The following is a 26,333-nucleotide window of genomic DNA, read 5'->3' on the forward strand; positions in this document are numbered from 1 at the left end:
AAAGGTCCTTTGTAGTGCTAAATCGTCATAGTGTTACGACACTGATGTAGTGATTAGAGCTGTGCAGGTTAGTTGAAGAACTGAGTGCCTTAAGGGGAGTAGTTGTTCAGGGACTCCAGTCCAGATGGTAGCTGCATAAAGATGGCATAGTCCGGAAAGGTGGGGAGAGATACGCCAGTGATGTATTGGGCTGAGTCAACTACTTAGTGGCTTCTTACATTGTTGTGTGTTAAAGCTGCCATTCCAAACCATGATGCAACCAGTCAGCATACCTTCAATTGTATATCTGTAGGAGTTGGTTGCAGAGTTTGGAGACATGCCAAACCTCCTTAACTTTTAAAGACAGAGATGCTTGCAGTTTGTAAATAATTCAACATTCATAATAACTATAAATCATTTAGAGCATTGGTACAATAATCATATGACTCATATTTCATAGGCACATAATGACTACATCTACAAAAGCAAGGTTCCAATCTTCCAGGTTTGTCCTGAAATCACCAGGAATTTTTAAAAAAATCTGCAGAATCCAAGGGTTGCATTTACATTTTTATGCTTTAAAGATTCTCAGGTTCTGAATCTGCTCAAAATATTAGTGAATGTTTTCAGTATAGTATGGCACAGAGCCATTCACGTAATTTAAATAACAAGCCTCATTATCCATCTTGACTGATGTCTCATCTGCTCTGGCTGCCAGAATCAGTGGTGAGCAATGAGAGCGCTAATAATCTTGCATCAGATCTCAGTCAGGCCAACAAAATAACAACGGCTAAATACAGATATAAACATAGAATAGTACAGCACAGTACAGGTCCTTCGGCCCACAATGTTGTGCCGACCCTCAAATCCTGCCTCCCGTATAAGCCCCCACCTTTAATATCAGTCAGTATCACTTTGATGCCCAGGTGGAGCAGCAGTAGCTCAAAGTACAGCTGCAATGTCCAGTTTCCGCCTCACCTCCGGTGCTGTGTGTGTGGTGTTTTCATGCTCCCCTGTTTCCTGCAGGGCACTTGGTGGTGCGTTGGTTAGTAACTTGGCTACTACAAGTCAATATTGTAGGAGGATCAAGGTGAATCGATGAGCATGTGAGACAGAATAGGGTGCAGGGAGATGTGTGTCAGAATACAAATGACGCCAATGCCTTGGGACCTGGTATGGACTAATGGGCTGAACAGCCTCTTTCAAGGTCATATGAGAAATATGAGAACAATCCTTTTCAAATCAACAATAAGAGGAAAGCAGATCCTATTTGGCTACGCCGACTTTCTTATGCAATTTTATTATTCTGAAAGGAATTGAGTAACAGTGCAATTCCTTCCAATCTTCTAGCCGAAGAGAGAATGTGTTGAAAGCGGATTAAATACAAAACAATGCCTTCATACACGATTTTCCAAAAAGAACCTTTTCTTAAAAGGGTCACTAAAATCTTTTCATTGTTTCTTGGCACCTGTTTTGTCTGCAGTCTCTGCTCCAGCACCTCACGGAAATTATGGACAGAAGGAAATTAATTCATCAAACCATAAAGTTGTAGTCACAAACAAAAACCTGACCTCATCAAGTTATGAATGGCCACTGTGGCATTGCACACTGGTTAGGGCTTAACCCAACGTTAAAACACATAATAATAAAAAGTCTTGATAATGTGGAAAAGGAAGAAAAACATTACTTAAAAAAAAACAAGCCTCAAAATGTTGAACTCTAATTTAAAATCAGCCTATTAACAGAAAACAAAACAAAAGCTTATTTGACCAGTTTTCTCCTTAATCCTCCAATGGACAATTTCAATGATTATGGGCTGCCCTCCAGTGACTCTCCCACATGACCATTCTTCGAATGAGAAACTGTTGGAACACTTTGCACTTTCAGCATGCTTTAGAGCTAAATGGAATCACATCTTCAAATATAAATGTTTTGTAGGAATTAACATCAGAATGTCAGCTGAGTTGTGTTTCAGGAACTGTTTTGTCGTATGGCCTTGGACTCCAAGCTTAATGTTGTACTATACATGGTGAACCAAACAGAGACTGGAACACAGGTAAACATTCAGAAACAACTAACACTTGCACAATGGGTAGAAATTGTACCAGGCCTGAGAAATTGTTTCAACAGTACCATGCGCCGGCGTTCATTAATTTTGTTTAAGGTCTCCTACTAGCAATACCCAATCATAAGGTATTACATGCAGTGGAACTGCTCTCCTTATTTAGAACTGTACAGAATTTTCCTCTTCTCAATTTGATAAATACAATAAATGATCTAAAGTCGTTCAGCATGTTAACAATGATCTATAAAAGATGGAGCTTGTCAGCCTGGAAAGGCAGTCCAGCTAAGAGAAGGAAAACTCTGATTTCAAACCTCCGCTGCCTTGTGGCCGTACCCACTCAAGGGAAAGGCTTCGGGAGTAAACTCCGAGGACAAATCCGGAGCTGGAGTCCCTAAGGCAATTCGACGCTGCTTTCAACCTCGTTCTGGCAACTCCTGCGACGACACTAGTGCCAAGCCGTATCGGCCCTTGCCCTTCCCTTGGACATCGGTGTTGTGGAGAGGGGAGACTTGCTGCATGGGCAACTGTGGGTCTTCCATACAACCTTGCCCAGGCCTGCGCCCTGGAGAGAACAAACAAGACTTTCCAACGCCAATCCATGGTCTCGTGAGACTAACGGATGCCACTGATAAAACAATAAAACTGGGCAAACTGGTGTGATTAATCATCATCATTCCATACGGAATATTTTGCTGTCCACAATGCCATTTTCTTTATGCATAAAATTGATCTCTCTGGCAGATTTCTTGCCCTGGTTGTGCTGCAATTTCACCAGATTCTGACAGCATCACATCTTGAAGGATGTCCTTCTTTGCTATGCTGAGTGCAGTAGGTATGGAAACCTTCCAGCACATACTGATAAGACTGAGCTGATGAACGTGATATATAGCATCTGACGTTGTCTTGATGTTGCAATTTGTGTCTACAATGCAAGTGAAACGGGTCCAATGCAATTAGTGTCAGAGCATGATGTTTTGCATAAACACTGAATTCTTTACTTTGAAGAAACAATCACAAGATCAGCAGCACCCTTTTTAAAGGCACGGTGAGTGGTGTCACAACAACAACCTCACACACAATGTCATCAAGACCAAGGAATTAATTGCGAGCTTCAGGAAGGGGAAGGAGAAATCAGGAAGACACACAGCAGTCCTCTTTGAGAGGTCGGTGATGGAAAGTGTGAGCAGCTTCAAATTCAGCATCTCAGAGGATCCCTCCTAGGCCCAACACATTGGTTCAATCACCAAGAAGCTCTACTTCCTTGGGAGCCTGAGGACACTTGGTATGTCACCAAAGATTTACAAATTTCTGTGGATGTATGGTGGAGAGCATTCTGACTGGCCGCATCACAGCCTGGTATGAAGCCTTCACTTCATAGGGTTGCAAGAGACTGCAGACAGTTATAGATTCATCCCACTCCATCAAGGGCACAACCCTCCCACCACCATTAAGGACATCTTCAACATGCAGTGCCTCAATGCAGAACCCATCATTAAGAACCATCACCATTGTGACCTGCCCTCACTACAATCATCAGGGAAGAGATACAAGAGCCTGAAGACCTACACTCAACAACCGAGGAACAGCTTCTTTCCCCTGAATGGTCCATGAACCCCATCTCTTATTCCTTTTTTTTTGCAGTATTTATTTACCTCAGTATTGTCTTTGCACTGTACTGCCACTGTAAAGAAAAACATTACTTAATATAACAGTGATAATAAAATCCGATTCTCATTCACAATAGCACTAATTCCAACTTTACCAAACACAACTGTGTTCTGGCTAGCTTCTTAGCATCTGCCCTATGGCAAGGTATGATGTATAACACATGGAAATGGAAATGTAAAATCTTTGTCTCAGCTTTATCTATCAACTTGTTATGAACTATTTTTCCAGGAAAATAGTTCAGCTGAGTGACATAGAGCCATGGAAATATGCTGGATTCCATTCCTGCCAAGAAATTTAATATCTTCACCGCTGGTGAAGATGTTCCATTGTTCATCTCTGACACCTTTGGCAGACTGTGTGAAGATACGGCATAGAAATCTTCGCCTGAACTGCACAGACATCTATAGGAACTGCTTCCACCCATTTAGATTGTACATTTGCAATGGTCATCATCACTTTTCCACATAAAATGACCTGCAAATATTCTGCACTTACTTGACTGGTTTGTTTGAGCAGGGCAGACAGGAGATACAGATGTATTCAAAGTTCAAAATACATTTATTATCAAAGTAGGTATACATTATACAACCTTGAGATTCATCTTCTAACAGGCAGATACGAAACAAAGAAACCCAAAAGAACCCTTAAAGACCGACCACCCAATGTGCAGAGGCAAAAAAACAAAAAAATCATGCAAATAATTAACACATGCAAATAGCATTCTGAACTGAAGTCCACAGAGAAGTCTTGCAATGAATGCTCTTTACATTATTTATATTCTTTCAATGTCCTCCAACAGTTTGTCCAAAAAATTCTTCTGGTAACTTGCTTGATACAAGATACACTTGGATATCCTTCATTCAACTGCTTTAGAATAGATGCTTTTAGTTGTGATGGAATAAAACTGTATTCCCTCAAAAAAAAACACAAACCTTTCTGGATATTGATCTCTCTTGCAATACAGGCATGGTGTAAACCTTTTTCAATATTTTTTATTGATATTATATAAATTGCATAAATACAAACACAAAATTCATAAGGATACAAGTAAATAATACAAATTACATTAGATTTAAATCATAGTAATTTGATCACAGTATCCCATATTCCAAATCAATCATGTAGAAAAAAAGATTGAATTATGAAATGAAATAAAATAAAATAATTGTATTTTATTAAAAAAAATCTACCCCCACTACCAAAATGAGCTGGTTGGTTTAAAAAAAGAAAAGAGAAAAATACCTTACCATATGATATTATAATAATAATGGCTCAAATCCATACTTTAATAACAGTTCAAAGATTGTGACAATAATTCAGAAAGGGTCCCCCATAACATTAGAAAATCATGTTTAGAATCAGAAATCGAACGACGAATCTTCTCTAGATCAAGCGACAACATAACATCACATGAGTGGGCAGGGCAGCCTCCTTCCACTTGAGCAAGATCACCCTCCTGGCCATAAGTGTAAACCTTTACCTATTTTCTTGCCATCCAGATTGTCAAAATAGCTGCTTTCTGTCACCTCAAGGTAGAAAGTTGTTGGGTCACCACAACCATACCGTACATGTGTTCCAACGGTGATAGAATCGCATCCACACTGGAACACAACTGTTTTCCACAAGATACGATGCTTGCTGCCTGACATCACTAAGCAAGCCAGCAGCCGCCATGCACAACATCTGCTTAGTTCTTTCTTGCAATGCAGGTAATATAGGTGTTTGGTGGCCATTCTTAGGTACCAATGAGTCTTCCTGAATGACTACATAAATATCTTATGAACTGTGGAGATTTCAAAAGCACTTCTGAAGGCCTGAGGGTGATTATGATCAAATGCACTATTCTGGGGCTGAAGAAACATACTGCCCAATTTAAGGACAACACATTTTCTACCCTCAGAGGGATATTAATAAAACAACTGGAATTTGATATCATTGAAATTATTTGTCAGTCTCTTTTACTGATACCTTTTTAAATTCCAATTTTATTTATTGTTTTGATCCAAATTCTCAAACTCTAATATTATTAGCTTTCCATTACCAGCAACAACTAAAGAGAGAATGGGTTTATATTACAACTGCAAAATCCTGACAGGGATGCCTGAAAAGTTAAGTAAGTGGATCCTAAAAGTAGGGCTAAATTATGGAATTACAAAGAGGATATATTATTATTAATTAGGGTTTGGGAGATTTCCAAATTGCTCTATGGTGAGCCATCAGATCTTTATAAGCTCTGAGAAAAGGGGGTTAAATTGAGTAAAATACCATGAGACATCTGAAAAATTGGTAACAAAGAACATGCACACAAAAAGAACAAGAGAAATATATCAAATGACATCTTTCATCTTTCCTAATGTTTTCATATAATCTATACTATATGTCCTAAACCATTCCTCAGCCTCTTAAGTACTTATTTAACTGCTGCTCTGTTGTCATTGGTGTCATATTCAGCTTACCTGCTGAACAAGATTTCCAGTTCGGCGTATTATATTGTTCAAAGCATTGGATGCATCAAGTATGTTCCCAGTACTAGCTCTAATCCTCTCCTGCAGAGGAACAACAAATCAGAGGTATGTAAATGTACCACGATACCATAAAGTGAAAGTAAATAACTTCTGTTTCTCACAAACAAGAGAAAATCTGCAGATGCTGGAAATCCAAGCAACACACACAAAATGCTGGAGGAACTCAGCAGGTCAGGTAGCATCTATGGAAAAGTGTACAGTTGCCATTTTGGGCCGAGACCCTTCAGCAGGACTGTTTCTTATTTGGTTCTCAACACGTTTTGAATGCTTTAAGATTATGTGCAGCAATACCACCCTATTTCAGCACTACTATTTTGCCTCTTTTTTTTTAAAGTAGTAAATATTCATAGGAGTGCCTTTCTTCCACCTTCCTGGCAAAAAAACTATTAAAATACAATCTTTATATAAGAAACAATTTTCCCCATGCCATAGCTATATTGGGTCAATGGGAAACATCAGTGGGTAATAAAACTTAGATACAGTACTTTACACTTTGTACTGTAAATAACACGTGTGGCCTTACACTGGCCCGAAACATTTCCATAGATGCCGCCTGACCTGTTGAGTTCCTCCAGCATTTTGTGTGGATTTCTCTGGATTTGCAGTATCTGCAGAATCTCTTGTTTATGACTTGTTGCTCAACTGCAAACTCTTTCATATATACCTACCCTGAAGTTTAAATCTTCTCTTTGACAGGAGTTCAGCAAGACCCTCACCCTCTGCTCCCCTTGTGTAATCTCTATTGCCCTCCAATTCTTTAACCATGTGCTCACCCAGACTCACTTGTTTCCCTTCCCCCTCCTCGCCCCCTCCAACTCCTTAATCTGGCTTCTTCCCCTTTCCTTTCCTGTCTTGAGGAAGGACCTTGGTCCAAAACATCAACTCTTTATTCCTTTCCATAGATACTGTCTGACCTGCTGAGTTCCTCAAGCGTTTTGTGTGTGTTAACTCTGGATTTCTAGCATCTGTAGAATCTCACGTTTAGGGCTTGTCCAGCTTGCCATCCACTGCTGTGCTGATGGAATGCTGCGACTTTGGAGGTGTGCCACTATGAAAGATGTCAGTCAAGGTACTTTATGCTCAGTTTAAACATATGGAATTAAGATAATGCAACTATGTTAGCAATGAGTATTAGGCTGCACAGCATACCTAAGTGACCTCGAGTATTCTACATTGTTGCCCAAGGTAACTTTGAAAATAAAACCTGGAGATATGCAGTACAGAATATATCAAACTACATTCAGGTCAGTGCTGTATAATCAGATTCTAAGTGAATTGACTATATAAAGGTAACAAAGTTAACACTTGACCATGCCAACTGACCGCCAAGAGTTTGGAGAGGTTGATTTCTGAGAAGAAAATACTTCTTGCTTTTTGCAGCGTCTCCTCTGGTAAGGCACACAGATGCTTGTGCAAACGGTTGAAGGCCTTCTTGTTCTTTACAGTTAGGAAACCGGAGTGGTGGGATATGTTGCAAACAGCCTCCTTTAAATTTTCCCTTAGACCAGCAAGGGATATCTACAAAAATCCAAACACCAGGTAGAGGGATTTAACTTTATTCTACAAGGAAGCCAAATCGTAACAAACCTTTATTCCAGTTTTCTTGCCTGTTTATAAATGACCATTTCCATTTTCATGTAACGTTGCCTTAGCTTTAAAATCTATAATTGCTCAATTGATTAATTCTTACTCTCTCTAGGTTATCAATTGACAACCACTTATTAATACTTACTGTCCAAAAAACATCAAAAAGTGAATGTTAACTGATTGCCTAGTGGAAAACGTTTTTACTTTTGAATAACCAGATTGAACATACAGTTTGATCTAAGTGCAAACAGAAAATGTTTAATTCAGTCATATGGGATATCTTATTAACAGATCCACTACTCTTAATTGCACACCACAGTTTCCAAAAATGGTTGTCAAGCAAGATTCAGTTTGAAACAATAGCCCTTACTAAAATATTACAGAAAAGCGTAACAGAAAAATGGACTTAAACCTCAAAGTTATGCTTGACACAATGGAATATAAAAGAGGCACTAGGTAACTCTTGTGTAAAAAAAAAATTGCAAATTGATTTACCATCTAGTATCATGTCACCACCTCACTCCCACGTATTCTTCCACAAAGATGAGCTCAAAAATTCTCGCAGTGGTTCACTGTAAAATGATTTCACTGGGGAGTGTGTCAATCTCCCATCAAAGTAACTACAGAGATTAAAATTCCAGCAGAAATTCTGGACTCTAAATTCTTAACAACAATGCAGCTCAGGATACTTTAGTTAAGAACACTTTAGTTAAGAAATTGTTATTTCTTGCTAGATAAAGAACATCTGAATGTTATTCTATCCCGCAATGCTGAACTCAGTTGAGATCCCTATCTATTACTGTACATTTTACTTTTCATTAAATGGGGCTTAATGCGTAGCAATCAAGAATCGGGACCTTGAATGAGGTGCTTCCTTCAAAGCATATGCCTTTCAAAGTTATCTTGCTGATCAAATAGAATTGGGGCCTTCTCACTCTCACAGTGGCGAATGGAAGCAACACCACAATTCTGCTCCATCCATCGTAACAAGCCATATCCTCCAGTAGTTGATCAACTCAATGTCATCTTTCTGTAAGGATCACCACATCTTACTGCAGATTACCTGATCGAGATTTATCTTTGCCGTCATCAAGTCATTAACCACCTCTTTCGGAAGTGATGCATTGTTCGTGAGGAACTGGGACAAGGTTTGATTCTTCTCTAAATACTCCTCTAGTGGCACACCTAGGGAATCAAAGATCAATTAGTTCCTGATTATGAATGTTGACTAAAACTTGAAGTAATTTATTTTCTTATATTATTCTGGAGGTCCTGTTAATGTCACAATAGTCAATCTTATTGCTGCTAAACCTACTGTACATAAAACAAGTCTGAATCATGAAGTCTACAGAGAAATGAAAAGGGAATAATTAACTGTAAAGTTAGATAATACATTTTTTAAAAAATTATGCACATTAATGATTTTAGTATCACTCACATATCATGTTTGAGTCTGTGAATTACTTTGTTGTACTACTGAACATTGTATCAGGTACTTTGTTGTCTGATATGATCCTTCTCCTGCCTTTAATATCTTTCCTATCTTTATTTTATTATGGATGAATACAGTGCTAATACCAAAGCTAGCCAAGATACTGATAACTAGCTAATTCTCAATTCAATTATACCTGATAACCTTACTACTGCAAATGACAAAACATTTTTGTACTTTGCCTGTGACCTTTTCTCTCTTGATTTTAAGTGCCAATATTCTATCTTAAACACACTTTCACCCTCCTGTCCAAAGACCTGAAATTTTCTATCCATCATTCTATCCAGCAATTTCACCCTCTTCAGCTATTTACTTCCTTCCACATATTTAGATTTTAAAAGCCATTTTGGTCTCAATCAAATACAGTGGGATCCGGTTAATTGGTATACATTGGGACCAGTACATTTTGGCCCAATTAAGTGGCTAGTCCAATTAACTGAAGATTCATGGAAATAGTTAAAAGGTGTATTAAAAAAGATAAGTTACTATTTAACTGAGTAACAATTTATGTATTTAAATGAAATGCAGAACAGATTAGAACACTACCAATATCTCGACAGTACTATAAAACTATGTATTAGTTCCTAATAGTTATCGGAAGAATTCATTTGCCGTGTCCTTTTGATTGACTGTAAACGAACAAGATCAGCACCGACACCTAGTGCAGATAATGGACTGCTTTCATACAATGCTTTAGACGATTATGTCCTCCAAATCGGCTCATTCCTTGCTCTTGGGCTTCTTTAGTTGCTTTTACGCACTAGTAATGCCTCCAAATGTTAATTTTACCCCAATTTGTGGGCCAATTTCTACTTTGCTCCCAAACTCTGATCTAAAGCCAAGACCATGTAATTAAAGTTAGCATTGGGGTTATGCTTATTTCAAGCTATAGATAAGAAACTGGGTAAGTTGGGAAAGCCATTCAGGAGTCTGCAGCCACTGTGATTTTGTTTCATTTCATTAACACCTTTTATTGTAGCTCCACATGGAATTCTTGTAAAAAAATTAAGCCATTGGTAATTATTGAATGCAAAAACCAGTGAAACATGCTCAGATTCTTTTTTTGGTTAAGATTCTTGCTGCTGCATTTTGAACAAGCTACAGCTGATTTGTATCTTTCTTAGGCAGTCCTGAAAAGAGTGCATTATAGTAGTCTAATCAGCTTAAACCAAAAGTGCTATCAATTGTTCTGCATCTTGAGATGTTATAAGAAATTGAACTCTTGCAGTGTTCCTTAAAAGAAAGTGTGTTTGCTTTGTGGAAATTATAACCCATGTCAGCACAACACTGATCAAATATGAAGAAAACCCATGGTCAATGAACATTCACAGACTGCCAAAAAGGCAGTCCATTATCCATAATTGTGACCAGTTGATGAATCTACCAAATGAATGTTGTAGGACTTTTAAGGACCAAATGTAATTATCTAGGGGAGATGAAGATGACAGACTCTGACATTCTCACATTTCATGAAATCTACTTGAGAGATAACAAGTGCAGCCCGATAACATAAATGGCTACAACTTGCCATAATCATTTAAAAGAAAATTCTAATGTTTGGCATTATGGAGAAGTTCAAATAGCAAAAGTGTTCTTTTGACTTGGGACAGAAGGCAAAAGCTAAACAGTAGGCTTGTTCAGAAATGGAAATTGTTAAATCATTTATAGAAGCATCTCAGCTTTATAAGATTGCTAGACTTTATCTATCTGGCTACTTACCTTAAAAGGGACTTTTGATATCATTGGCTGGAGGCCTTTTGGTGCTTTGTTTCCGTTTTGATGACATCATTTGCAGATTGACATGCAGTAAAGTGGGCCACAAGCAGGACATAGTTTTGGAGAGTTACTGCATTTTCTCTTTTGTTTTTTTTTTACATGCCTACCATTGTCTCTATGAAGTTAGGAAGATTGCAAGGTGAGGGAGGATGGTTTCTTTGTGATTGCTAATATAACCTTTAACTTTTCTCTCACCATTTCAGGTTGTTTTAAAATAATTTATGATGGCCGAGCCCCATTATTCTTGTTTGCCTCCAATTCTGTGCTGTGTCATTGAAAGTAAAGAACCAAGTCTGCAAGCTCCAATGGAACAAATCCCAAGTTTGAAATGGGAACGTGTGGAAAAAAATCAATTATTTGTTTTGCTTGTAATTCTATCAGCTCCTTACATCTACTACCACAGCTACCTTGCAAGGATCTCAAACACCTTGCAAAGCTCTGCCAGTTCAAGCCGAGAGACCAATATATTGATTAAACATGTCAGTGTCACTTCAGAAATTTGGCAAGCTTAATTTGATGACATCACGAAAATGGCCCTCAGCATCAATCAACCATCAACTTAAAGACAAACAAGAGAAAATCTGGAGATGCTGGAAATCCAAGCAACACACACACACACACACACACACACACACACACACACACACACAATGCTGGAGGAACTCAGCAGGCCAGGCATCATCAAAAAGAGAAAAGAGTACAGTCAACGTTTTGGGCCGAGAACTTTCATCAGGACTGGAACAAGAAGATGAGGAGTCAGAGTAAGAAGGTGGGGGGAGGGGAGGAAGAACCACAAGATGAAAGGTGGAACCAGGAGGGAAAGGGGTGAAATAAAGAGCTGGGAAGTTGATTAGTGAAAGAGATACAGGGATGGAGAAGGGAGGAAATCTAATAGGATGCGACCAGAGGCCACAGAAGATAAAAGGGCGTGAAGCACCAGAGGGAGGAAACAAGGTGAGAGAGGGAAATGGGAATGGAGAACGGTGAAGGGTGGGGGGTGGGAGCTTTAGTGGAAGTTCGAGAAATCGATGTTCATGCTATCAGGTTGGTTCTAGATGTGGCCTCCTGAATATCGGGGAGACCTGACGCAGATTGGGAGACTGCTTTGCCGAGGACCTGTGCTCCATCTGCCAAAAAACGTGGGATCTCCCTTGCTACCCGTTTTACTTCCACTTCCCATTCTGACAGATCAGTCCATGGCCTTCTCTACTGTCACGCTCAGGTTGGAGGAGCAACACCTTATATTCTGTCTGGGTAGCCTCCAACCTGATAGCAGTTGAACATTGATTTCTCGATCTTCTGGTAATGTCCTCCCTTCTCCTTCAGCGTTCTCCATTCCCATTCCCCTCTCTCACCACATCTCCTTATCTGCCTATCACCTCTCTGGTGTTCCTCCCCCTTTTCTTTCTTCCATGGCCTTTTGTCCTTTCCTCTTCTCCAACCCTGTATTTCTTTCAATAATCAACTTCCCAGCTCTTTACTTCACCACTCCCCACTCCCAGTTTCACCCGTCACCTTGTGTTTCTCCCTCCCCCACTCCCCACTTTCTTACTCTGATTCTAATTTTTTTTTACCAAGCCTGATGAAAGGTCTCGGCCCAACACATCTTTTCCGTGGATGCTGCCTGGTCTGCTGAGTTCCTCCAGCATTTTGTGTGTGTTGATGAACAAAGATTTGTCCTGTGGATGCAACTAATACTGGCAAAGTAGTATTTATTGGCGCATCCATGAAAGCAATAGACAGTCCTCTCTTTGAACTATTGATGCTCCAACAAAAGAGAGACTTTCAGGACAGTGACCTATCAAGAACGACTATATTCTTATTGAGATGGACCATAAAACTAGGAAAGAGAATTTGAAGGAAATGACAGTGCCATAGCAGCGATGTTTTTCCTTTTATCAGCATTAACTGATTATGATGGAGAACAGTATTGTTACATCCCTTAGATAGTGGGAATTGAGTCCAGAGGCAGAAACATTACTTAGCAGATTATTCCCTTTCACACATTGCTGAGCCTGAATATTCCAGTGGGTGTATGTGCCTAGACAAGTGCAGAATCTGCCACTGCATCTCTGATCAGCTTTGCTGAGGATCTCAATGTTTTGTAGAGTTCATGGCAATTTGGCTGTTGTGTACTACCAAGTTACAGTATTAGTTGCAATCAAACTGTTGATCCTTTCGGTGAATCTTAGCCATTCCCTATCAGCAAGGTCTTACCCACTTCCTATCATGTCCCAGCTGCTCCCACCCCGCCTGCCCCCACCCTCCCCTCCCAAGCAAGCAAAGGTTGAGCAATGCAAGTGGTCGGTGCAACACACACAAAATGCTGGAGAAACTCAGCAGGCCAGGCAGCATCCGTGGAAAAAAGTACAGTCAACATTTCAGGCTGAAACCCTTTGCCAGGACTGGAGAAAAAAAGCTGAGGAGTAGATTTAAAAGGTCGGGGGGAGAAAGGGAGAGAGAACCACCAGTTGATAGGTGAAACCTGGAGGGGGAAGAGATGAAGTCAAGAGCTGGAAAGTTGATTGGTGAGATGACGTGCGAGAGGGAAAAGGAAAAGGGAAATGGAAAGGGGGGGGTGGGGGGGCACCACTAGAAGCTTGAGAAGTCAACGTTCATGCCATCAAGTTGGAGGCAATCCAAATGGAATATAAGGTGTTATTCCTCCAACCTAAGTGAGGCCTTATCACGACAGTGGAGGAGGCCATGGATGGACATATTGGAATAGGGACAGAAAGTGGAATTAAATTGGGTGGCCACTGGGAGATCCCACTTGTTCTGGCAGACGGAGCGTAGATGCTCAATGAAGTGATCTCCCAATCTACAATGGGTCTCACTGATATACAGGAACCACACTGGAAGCACTGAACACAGTAAATGACCCAACAGACTCAGAGGTGAAGAGAGTCACCTGGAAGGACTGTTTAGGACCCTGGATTGTAGTGAGGGAGGTGGTGTAGGGCAGGTTTAGCACTTGTTCCGCTTGCAAGGATAAGTGCCAGGAGGGAGATCAGTGAGGAGGGAGTCACATAGGGAGCAATCCCTGCGGAAAGAAGATAGTGGGGGGTGGGAGGGAAAGGTGTGCTTGGTAGTAGGATCCTGTTGGAGGTGGTGGAAGTTTCGGAGAATTATGTGCTGGATGCAGAGGCTGCTGGGGTGGTAGGTGAGGACAAGAGGAACCCTATCCTGGTAGGGAGACAGGAGGATGGGGTAAGAGCAAATGTGTGTGAAATGGAAGAGATGCAGTTGAAAGCAGCATTGATGATGGAAGAAGGACGCCCCTTTCTTTGACAAAGGAAGACATTTCCTTCATTCTAGAAATGAAGAGCCTCATCCTGAGAGAAGGGGATGACATTTTTAGAAGTAGTAGGGTGGGTCGAGGTGTAGTCTAGGTAACTGTGAGGGTTTGTGGGTTTGTAATAGACATCAGTGGATAAGCTGTCACCAGAGATAGAAACAATGAGATCGAGAAAGGGAAGGGAGATGTTGGAAATGGACCAGGTGAATTTGTGGGCAGGGTGGATGTTGGAGGCAAAGTGGATTAAGTCGACGAGTTCAGCACAGGTGCAGGAAGCAACACCAATGTAGCGTAGGAAAAGTGTGGATCGGTCACCAGTGTGGGCTTGGAACACAAGGCTGTTCCACGTAGCCAACAAACAGGCTACAGGCTACGCATGAGACCTATGTGAGTGCCCCTGACTACCCCTTTTGCAGTTGGTGGTGGGACCTCCTTTTCTGGAACACACATTACCTCGTACAATTGTTAACCATTAACCAAGAATGTATGTTGTTTAATGTCTGAGACTGGAAATTAGTTCTTCATTATTGGCGCTACTGTGAACAGATTCTGAGTAAATAATCCCTTTTCTAACCTCATGACACAGGAAAGACATTGCTAAAAATAGGCAAGGAGTTTTGAAATGAGGACAATTCTCCAAGGAAAACCTGCAGTAATGTCCTGAGATTATATTAACCAGCGAACTTCCCCCGCAACTGCCCAACACGGTTGGGTTGAACATTTCCCACATCATTTGGCTCCAGTTCACTGCTGTTAAAGAGGTGGGAAATGAGAGAGGAGAGTTTTTAAAAAAATCAAGACCAAGGCCAATAAGGAATAGAGATTAAGATCGAATATTCAAGTTTTGATGTTTGTACTATTGAATTGTCATGAACAATGAAAACCTCAATGACACTTAATCATTAACAACTGCTTAAAGTAGCTGGAAGTAGAGAAAAAGATAGTTATTTAAAACAAATTACATCTTGGTTTCTGATTTACAGTCTGGAAATTTCCAGACAATCAACTGAACAAAAACAGTTTGATCAACAGAATGATTCAATCCTTATCTACACACTCAGAAAATTGTATTTAAATTCCATTATCATGTAATAAAACTCAGTCTACTTCTGTTATTTCAGATACGTGTAGAACTTTGCTTCAAAGACATCCAAATTAAATAACAGTTCAAGACAGATTTTTGTTGTTGCAGGTTTTCATTCCAAGCCAAATAGCCTTAATGACCTAACTGAGTTACGAGGAATAGATGGATTTCTATAGTCACAGCAGCTCAGCAAGGGGAATGGAGAAATGTACCCATTTAGGTTTGATTTCAGCATTCATACTTGAGCTCAAGGTACCACTGGGTACACGACACATGTCACACTGTTTATTTCCCACCCTCTATTCAGCATCTTGTATCTTAAAGTACACTCCCTGCACTTGACCCTAGTCAGTATAGCCAGAATCTTCTCAGGGTTCCCACGTAACTGCCCATTACTATGGAGTTCACGTGGACTGTACCAGCTGTGGTGCCCCTTGCACTTCAAAGCCAGCCAATCTCCATTCACTTTCCAGGTTTACGCAAGGAGATATGTCGTGTCCTTGCACGTGCACCCTGCAGGTGACAAGCATCAGTGGATTCTGGAATTATAGATACTGAAAAATGAATTTTATAATAGTTAATATTACCTCAACAATCATCTGGAGACACTGATGTTGCAAGAACGCAACAAACAGAGAGAGCTGTCAGAGAGACAGACAAGTAATAGTCTGACATAACTATGTTTTCAGAAAAATACCAGAAACCAGCATGGCAGACTTCTCCACTCCCTCACCTGTAAGGCAGAGATATCCCCACTCAGGAGTTAGCAAAATAATGTTAATACAGGCAAGATGGAATGAACCTAGGGGTACTCAATGTCAACTCAAAACCCCATGAAGTTATGTCCATCATGTTAAATATGGACAAGAAAACCCCTAATTATCATATACCATTCTCTCTCATCTAATGAATTTTCCTTCCTCCTCATCGAACAACAGCTGGAAGATGCATTGAGAGTAACATGGTCAGAAAATAGCTGCTGAGTAGGTGTCTTCAATGGCCATTACTAAGACTGGATTAAAAGCATCATCATTAACAATACAGGCCAAGTCCTGAAGGACACGACTGCCAAACTGGGACATCAGGTGGAGAATAAACCACCATAAAGTATAAACCTTCTCCATCTCATCCTCACCAATCGATCTGATGCAAGTGTATCTGACCACCACAGCAATCATGGAAGTGACCATTGCAAAGCCCCATCTTCATACTGAGGGCACCCTCCAGGTCATACAGCGCTATTATTCTGCCAGATGGGATAAATCTAAAATTAACCCTGCATACATTAAGTGTAATGCTATCTCTGCTATCTCTACTATCATGATCTGACCCAGCCCTGATTTAATAAATGCTGAAGGAGATATTGAGAGTAGCAGCAGGTAGATCTAAATAAAAATATGCCAACATGACAGAGCTGCAAGATAAAATAATGTGCATGTTATCCAGCAAAAGGAACAAACCAGAGACAGAGCTAAAAATGCCACAACCAAAGGACCAGGTCAGCATTCACTAGTACAGCAACGTCTCATCATCAAATGATGTTGGACAACTCAAATAAATTGGTAAATTGGTTTATTATGGTCACATGCACTGAGGTACAGTGGGGGAAAAAAAAACTAACAGTTAGTTTGGCAAGCCATCCCATACAGATCATTTCATTACAACGCTACATTGACGTCGTGCAAGGGAAAACAGTAAAAGAATGCAGAATAAAGGGTTACAGTTACAGAAAATGTTTGGTGCAGGCAGACAATAAGGCTGTCAATACACAGCAGATTGTGAGGTCAAAGTCCATCCCACCATACTACAGGATCAATTAACAGTCTTATAACAGTGAGACAGAAGCCGCCCTTGAGCCCTTCCTGCAGGTGCTTTCAGACTTTTGTATCTTCTACCTGATGGCAGGAGAGAGGAGAGGGAATGTACAGGATGGGTGAGGTCTTTGATTATGCTGACTACATTTCCATGGCAACAAGAAATGCAGATGCAGTCTACAGAGAGAAGACTGTTTTCATCTCATGCTCCACAGCTCTAAGCTTTCATGCAGTCTCGGGCAGAGCAGTTGACATAGGAAACCATGATGCATCTAGACAGATGCACCATAGAAAGCATCCTATAAAAATTGGTTGGGTCTAAGGGGACATGAGAAAATTTCTTTAGTCTTCTGAGAAAGTAGAGGTGCTGGTGTGATATCTTAGTCATGGGTTGAGCAGGCCATAGTGATGTTCACTCTGAGCAGTCTGAGTTTGCAGGTGAGAACCCAAGAGGAGGCTGAATTTGTAACCATATTTACTTTGATCTGCCAAGCCTTCAACCAATTCTGTTCATTCACATGATAAGGAAAGAATCAGAGGACTGGATAGTTCATGAGGACTGGACAGCATGGTCCATGGGACAGACAACATCTCAGGAATGGCCTGAATACCTGAACTCCTGTCACATCTCTAGTCAAGTTATTCCAGTAGTTACAACACCAGCATCTACTCAATGATAATGGAAAATTGCTGAGGTGCATCCTGGTCTTGTAAAGCAGACCTTGTCCAAGCCTGCTAGTTATCACTATTCTCAATTATCAGCAAGGTGATGGAGGGCATTATTGATAGGGTTTTCAGGTTTCACTTACTTACCAATAATCTGCTTACTGATGCTTGGTTTGGGCTTCATCGGAGTTAGTTAGCTTCAGTATTACTGAAGGCTTAATCCAAACATCAGCTAATGTTATGATTTGCCATGATGCAGTGAATGACTGTTAGTTTACACGAAGGCAGCATTGACAGTGTGGGATCAAGGAGCCAAAGGGGAAAGCATTCTGCTGAGTGGAGCCGTATCTCTCAAAAAGGAGGATTGTCCTAGTCATTGGAGGTCAGTCAATTCAACCCCAGAACATCATTCTGGGACAGGGTCCCCAAACTTCTTTATGCTATGGACCCCATACCATTAACTGAAGGGTCCGTGGACTCCAGGTTGGGAACCCCTGGCTCTAGGAGATCCTTGGGATAGTCTCCAAAGCCCAACAATCTTCAGCTACTTCATAATACTAGAAGTGGAAATATTTGCTGGTAATTATATAACACCCAAATACATTTGCAAGTCTTTTCAAAATGAAGTAATCCATTCTCACATGGAACAAAACCTGGAGAATATTTTAGAATGGGCCGATAAATGACAAGGAAACATGTATCAAGCAACGATCATCTTGTACAAAAACATCTAAATACCCGTCGTTTATATTCAATGGCACCACAGTCATCAAGACCCCATCATCATTATATTGAAGATTACCTCTCACCAAAAACTGAACTGGACCAGCTACGTAAATAGTATGGCAATCAGAGGTGGGATTTCCTAACATACCAAAGGCTTTCCGCAACTTTATGATAGACCACTCTCCACTATTTGGATGAAAACTCAATACACCGAAACTCAAGAAGCTGGACATTACCTAGAACAAAGCAATCTGCTTGAACTAGCACTCCATTCACCACCCTAAACTTTCATTCCTTCCATTTTGGATCTACCATGTGTCATGTACAAATGCTCTGCAGTTACCTGATTTGGCTACTGCAAAAAAAAAAAAAAAACACCTCCCAGGAATTAACAAAACAGCAGCTTCATGGGAATAAAACTAACTACAGTTTTCCATCCAAATCACAGACAGCATCACAGGTTTGCAGCAACTGGAGTTGCTCAAGTGTCTTTTCATATCTTAAATCTTCAAGATATTCCCATAAGTTGATGTTACAATTTTTCTCAAAGACACTTTGGGACCTCCCTTGCTATGGAGGAGCTTGGAGTAAGGTTCTTATTTCAGAATCCTGGGTGTGGGGATCTGTCTGTCCAATAAAGTTGGCTGAGCTTGATCAGGGTGGAAGGTGGGAGAGAGGAATGGGGCTTGTTTTGCTGTTGTTGCTCTGTTTGTGCTCTGTGCTGTTCTGTGGAGCACTGCAGACATGCTATGTTGGTACTGGAATGTGTGGTGACATTTGCAGGAAACCCCCAGCACATCATTAGGTCGTGTTGGTTGTCATACGCTTCGATGTACATGTGATAAAAGAATCAATCTGGTTTGGAACATGACCCTAACATTGACTTGTCTATATTGTCAATGCTTAGAGCATTTTGTGGCAGTAACTGGGTGAAATTTCTTCATTGACTTATGGTATAGATTAAAGGTTTTCCACATCTCTGAAGCCTTCAGGAGAGTGGGGATTACAAATGGTTGGCACATTTTGAACTTGATGCTGTGTTTGATATCTTAATTTTTTTCTCCCACAGGAAAAAATACAGAAATATTGGAAGAACTCAACCTATCAATTGGCATCTGTGGGAAAAGGAACAAGTTCACAATTCAGGTCAAAGGCTCTTGGTCAAGAGAGAAAACGAGTTCTCTGTTACTTATTTAGAAAGCTAAGTAGCAGAGAAGATGGAGGAGGCAATGGGTGGAACAAAAGGAATGTTAGCAATAGAGCGAAATGATGTAGCCCTTGAACTTTAAAACTTTTTTGTCTGTGCAATGCCTTATAATGTTGTGGGATCTGGGAGAAGAACAATCTGGAAAATAACCCAATCACCCAATTTGCAGTGCAGTGGAGATCACATGGTGAGCATCAAATGCAGTAGACTGGATTGGGAGAAAGGACAAGTGAGTCATTGCTTTATCTGGGTCCCTGAATGGTGGGAAGGGAAAAGAACTGACTGTTTTTTCATCTCCTCTGGTTGTTCAGAAATGTGCTATAGGAGGGGAAGTGATGGTAGCAGTGGGGGGAGGGGGGGAGAAAGAGAGAGGTTAGAGGGGATAGATGAGTAGACCAGGGAAACATGAAGTAAGCAGTCCCTGTGAAATGCAGAAAAGGAGAGGGGAAGATATGATTGGTGGGGGGGGGGGGGGTGCTCTGCTGGAGTTGATGAGAATTGTGACAGAGAATCTTCTCCACAATAACAGGCTGTACTGGCACACTGGAAGCAGCAATGACTTTTGTCAACAAGGTTTGTTTTTGCAGAGATGTGGCTCTCAGGATATGGAAAACAATCCATAGTTTTGAGGGTTTTGATCATCAGGCTGGGTAGTGGGAATGGGAGTGGGACAGAAAATGGTGCTTAGTCGCAGGAACAAATAAGAAGACCTTTGCCTTCCCATGTGCTTCGGTGCACAAGCAACAGATCAGGTCAAACCTTTAGAGTACTACCATGTATTGCTGTGAATGATGGTCAAAAATTAAATATCTAACAGTAGGAGGTGGCTCCAAGAATAATCCCACCCTTAATCACGGCAGTGCCACACAACTGCTAGAAGTTAAAATATTTGCAACCATATTTATGTAGAAGTGCCCAAGAGCTGATTCATCTTTGCATCCACATGAAATTCTCTGTATCACAGAGGTCAGTCTTCAGCCATTTCAGTTCCTTCCATGTAATATGAAGAAATGGCTGAAAGCTCTGGATACAGTAAGGTAGGTAGTAGCATCCCATCTGCAATACTGTAGTCCTGCACTCCAGAACTACTGGAACAGCTTGGCTAGAGGTGCATATAAAGTTACATTGTCACCAATTAGTGAATAATGTAGAAAGTTGCCCAGATATGGCCATTTATTGTCCAATCGATCTACTCTCAATGATCAAAGTGATGGATGATACCTACAGTGTTGTCAAACAGTATTCAGCGATAATCTGCTTATCACTGCCCTGTTGGGAACTTGCCAGGCCCACTCAAATCTCAGAGCCTCAACCAAATATTGAAAGGCTGAATTCCATACATGAGATCTATATGACTGCATTTAATATCAAGGCATTACTGGACTGACCATGGACTCAAGGAGCCCTGATAAAAACTGACATACATGGATAGCAAAAAGGAAAGTACTCCAGCGGCTAGTCATACCTTACACAATGGAAGGCTTTTGTGGTCACTTGAGGACAATCATTCTAGCCCACACACATTAATGTAGGAGCTCCTTAGAGTAGTGCCCTGGTCACCACAATCTTTATCTGCTTCAATGACCTTCCTTGCACCAAGGTCAGAAGGAAGTCCATTTAGTAATGATTGCACAAAGTTGAATTCTACTCAAAGCTGATGCAGCACTTTCTTGTCTGCACCAAGACCTTAACAACATTCAGGTGTAAGCTTGTAAGTGGCCGCTATCTATGCCACAGAAATGTCAGGCAATGACCATTTGCAACAAGACAACTTCGCCATGACATTACCATGACTGTATCCCCGCCATCATCATCAATATCTCCTCCTCATTGATAATCAACACAGGCACACCTCAAAGATGCATGTTTAGTCCTCTGCTCTTGCTTCTCTACACTCAATACCATGTAGCTAGGCACAGCTCAAATCCCATCAATATATTTGCCGATGACACCACTGCTGTTGGCAGAATTTCAGATGGTGCCCAAAGGATACAGGGGCGACATGTATTGGCTGGTTAAGTGATGTTGCTACAACAACCTTGCACTCAACATCTGCAAGACAAAGAAATTGATTATGGACTTCAGGAAGGAGAAGTTGTAAGAACACACCAGTCCTCATTGAAGAGCCAACAGTGGAAAGTGTGAGCAACTTCAAATTCTGGGATGTCAACATCTTGGAGAAGGGGCTTCCAATCTTTTTTTATGCCATGGACCAATACAATTAACCAAGGAGTCCACTGATCCCAGGTAGGAAACTCTGGTCTTAGAAGATCTACCCTCAGCTCAACAATGCAAATCATGAAGACGACATGCTAGCAGTTATACTTCATTAGGAGTTTGAAAAGATTTAGTATGTCACCAAAGACAAACAAATTTCTGCAGATGTACAGTACAGAGCATTCTGACTGGTTTCACCACGTGCTATGGGGACTCGAATGGACAGGATCAAAAGAGACTGCAGAGGTTTGTAGGCTCAGTCATCTTCATCATGGACATAATCCTTCCCCCATCATCGACATCTTCCAAAGACCATAAGACCATAAAATATGGGAGCAGAATTAGGCAATTTAGCCTATTAAGTCTGCTCCACTATTCCACCATGGTTGATGTATTATCCCTCTCAACCTCATTCGCCTGTCTTCACCCCATAACATTTGACACCCTTACTAATCAAGAATCTATCAACCTCTTCTTTAAATATACTTAATGACTTGGCTTCCACAGCCATCTGTGGCAATAATCTCTCTGCAATTGGACCTTGGACTTTCTGACTAACAGACCCCAATCAGTTAAGTTAGACCACCTCTCCTCCTCCACTCTCACCCTGAACACCGGCATGCCTCAAGGCTGTGTGCTGAGCCCTCTTCTGTACTCCCTTTTCACCTATGACTGTGTTCCTGTACATGGTTCTAATTCCATAATCAAGTTCGCAGACGACACCACGGTGGTTGGCCTGATCAGAGGGGATGACGAGACGGCCTACAGGGACGAGGTCCAGCACCTGGCCACGTGGTGTGCTGATAACAACCTGGCCCTTAACACCCAGAAGACCAAGGAGATCATTGTGGACTTCAGGCATGCTAGGAGCCACACTCATGTCCCCATCTACATCAACGGAGCTGTAGTGGAGCGTGTATCAAGCTTCAAATTCTTTGGTGTCCACATTTCTGAGGATCTCAGCTGGTCCCTGAAATCCTCCATCCTGATCAAAAAGGCGCAACAGCGCCTTTGTTTCCTGAGGAGCATCAGGAAAGCTCAGCTCTGTCCCAGGATACTGACAGACTTTTACTGCTGTACCATTGAGGGCATACTCACCAACTGCATCTCAGTGTGGTATGGCAATTGTCCCATATTGGACCGCAAAGCACTCCAGCGTGTGGTGAAAACTGCCCAGCGGATTATCGCCACCCAATTGCCCACCATTAAGAACATCTACCATAAACGCTGCCTGGGCAAGGCGAGAAACATTATCAAGGATGCATCTCACCCTAACCATGGACTTTTTACTCTCCTCCCCTCCGGTAGGCGCTACAGGAGCCTCCGCTCCCGCACCAGCAGGCACAGGAAAAGCTTTTTCCCCTGAGGCTGTGACCCTGCTGAACCTCACATCACAGCGCTAAGCAGTATTGTACCAATATTGTACTGTCTCAGTACTTTTATATTGTGTGCTGTAGCATTTACTTTTTATTCGCAGTTATTTTGTAAGTAACACTATTCTTTGCTTTTCTGGTTAGATGCTGACTGCATTTCATTGGCTTTGCATCTGTACTCGGCACAATGACAATAAAGTTGAATCCAATCTAATCTAATCTGAATTCCACAGATTCACCACTCTCAAGTTAAAGAAATTCCTCTTTCTCTGTTCTCAAGGGATGTCCTTCTATTCTGGGGCTAGACTCTCACATTATAGGAAATATCCTGGCCACATGAACTCTATCTTGGCCTTTTAAAATTTGATAGGTTTCAATGAGCTCTCTCCCCATTCTTCTAATCTTCTGCACCTCTGATTTCTGAATTTGATCCTTGTTTAGAAAAATAGTCTACACCCTTACCATATACTGTGTTCCATCTGCTACTTCTTTGCTATTCCCCTAATCTGTGTAAGTCAGGAGTTCCCAACCTGGGGTCCACAAGTCCCTTACTTAATGGCATTGGTCCATGGCACAAAGTGTTGAGAATCCCTGGTCTAAATCCTTCTGCAGACTCCCTGCCCTTCTACCTATCTTTGTGTCATCCACAAACTTGGCCATCAATCCCAGTGCCTCGTCCATCATTTAAAGATATGCTCTCTTCTCATTACTACCCTCTGGGAGGAGGTTCAGGAGCCTGAAGACCCACACTCAACTTTTTAGGAATAGCTTCTTCCCCTTTCATATCAGATTTCTGAACGGTGCATGAACACTACCTTGCTATTCCTCTTTTGTTCTATTTATTATTATTTTTTGTAATAAAGTAATTTTTGTCTTGCAGAGTACTGCTTTATTAATTTTTTTATGCATTTCTACAGTAAAACTTCAAAAAACCAACAAAATGGAGATTTATACAGTGCGAAACAAACAAATCCAATGTGTAATTCGTAACAATATGAAAAAGCACCCAAAAGAGAATTATGTAAAATTAGTATCCACCCCAACCTTGCACTGAAAAAAAAAACAACTCAGGCCAACCATTTCTGCATGTAAAAGAAAAAAAAATAATCGGAGCATTCAACCCCAGAGAACTGTAAATATATATAGAAAAAAAGTATAATGCTGACTACCAAAAGTATAATGTAATTCACAACAAAAAACCGTATAATTTACAAGAAAAAAAGCTGAAAGTAAGGGATTGTAGCATACAAAAAAAAGGATAAACTTACCCTAAAGAAGAGTTATGAAAATATTCAAGAAAAGGTTCCCACACCTTATGAAACTTTATGTCTGAATTAAGAACAGACATAATCTTTGAGGTCAAAAACAGTATCACTAAGCCATTGAGCATGAGTGGCTGGGGCAGCATCTTTCCATTTAAGAAGAACCAACCGTCTAGCCAAGAGAGAGGCAAAAGATAATGTCCGACATTTAGTCAGACTCAAGTGCATATTTACTTCACCCAAGGTGCCAAAAAGAGCAACCAGAGAGTTAGGTTCTAAATGACAATTAAGAACATGACCTAGGGTTGAAAAAACTTCTCTCCAGAATTTCTCTAGACTAGGACAGGCCCAGTATATATGAATAAGGGTAGCCTCAGCCCCTTTACACATCACAGACAGGGCTAATGTCAGGCTAAAACCGTGATAATTTAGTTTTAGACATATGAATCCTGTGTACAACCTTAAATTACAAAAGGCAGTGATGAGCAGAGTACCGCTGCCAAAGAACCATATATATCACAACGTACAGCATGTCAGAGATAATAAACCTGATTCTGATTCCTTATCCAGAAGGAGACTGGGTGGGGGCAAAGGGCAGAGTGAAAATCATCATTAACTAGTTACTGTGGACCAATCACACGGATACCATGGCTGCCAAAGAGGATAGGAAGACGAATGTCTTGTGATGATTCACTCCCCTTGTTACCTTTTCCATCATCTAAAAAACACAAAAGTCAACAGTGTGATGAGATAGCCTCCACTTGCCCAGATGACAGAGCTCAGTACCATCCAGGAGGAGCACACCGCTTGATTCAGGAGTGCATCGTGACAATAATGCAAGCCATCTACAAAATGCACTGTTAGTTACCTGCCTAGGATACCCACACAATACCTCTACCACCCAGGAGGAGGGCACTACCACCTGCAGGTTCCCCTCAAGGATACAAACTATTCTAATGTGGAAATATACCACCTGTACTTCCTCATCACAGGTTCCAAATCCTGAAACACTCTGCTCAACAGCACTGCAGGAGTACCTTCACCAGAAGAACTGCAATAGTACACGGAAGCTCATCACTACCTTCCAAAGGACAATAAATGCAGGTGTTGCAGCAACACTTTGACACCAAAACATGAATTAACAGGGGGAAAACAGAGTTTACAACATAGTTCTCCGTCTCCAGAGACACAGACACACACACACACACACACACACACACACACACACATAGTTTAAAGTGATTGTACTTCTGGAGGACAGAGCATGAAAGATTATACTGCACAATTGTTCATTTGTCCTGTACAAACTAGTTTGATGGAAGCAAGGAAGATTAAAGAGGCATTTGGTCCAATGACAGCCTTGTTGACCCCTGCCTATACTGTGATTAATTTCATGGCAAGCCAGTTGTTTAGAGCTTCAGACTGCATGTCATTGTACAGCAGCCAAGTTTGAAAACCTTTCTCCATAACCCTTCTCAGTTAAAGGAGACCCAAGTCTTTTGAGTTCACAAAAAAAAAGCGAGGTGGTGCTCCTCACTACATCTTTTCTTGCAGTTGTCACATAGTATTAATCATACACATTGTAGCTCTAAAT

General features: G+C 41.0%; 1 protein-coding gene across 1 annotated transcript in view; it reads right to left on the bottom strand.

Moving 5' to 3' along the window:
- LOC140188391 (phospholipid-transporting ATPase ABCA1-like) overlaps positions 1–26,333 on the bottom strand; it is a 210,820-nt gene that overhangs the window by 125,431 nt on the left and 59,056 nt on the right. Inside the window, exons 6-8 of the mRNA XM_072244622.1 lie at positions 8,888–9,009; positions 7,561–7,755; positions 6,169–6,258 (exon numbers count right to left, since the gene is read on the bottom strand). Of these exons, the coding sequence (XP_072100723.1) occupies positions 6,169–6,258; positions 7,561–7,755; positions 8,888–9,009 (407 nt within the window). The remainder of the gene's footprint in view (positions 1–6,168; positions 6,259–7,560; positions 7,756–8,887; positions 9,010–26,333) is intronic.

Source organism: Mobula birostris, chromosome 26 (assembly GCF_030028105.1).
Source record: "Mobula birostris isolate sMobBir1 chromosome 26, sMobBir1.hap1, whole genome shotgun sequence".
NCBI classification, from domain to species: Eukaryota; Metazoa; Chordata; class Chondrichthyes; order Myliobatiformes; family Myliobatidae; genus Mobula; species Mobula birostris.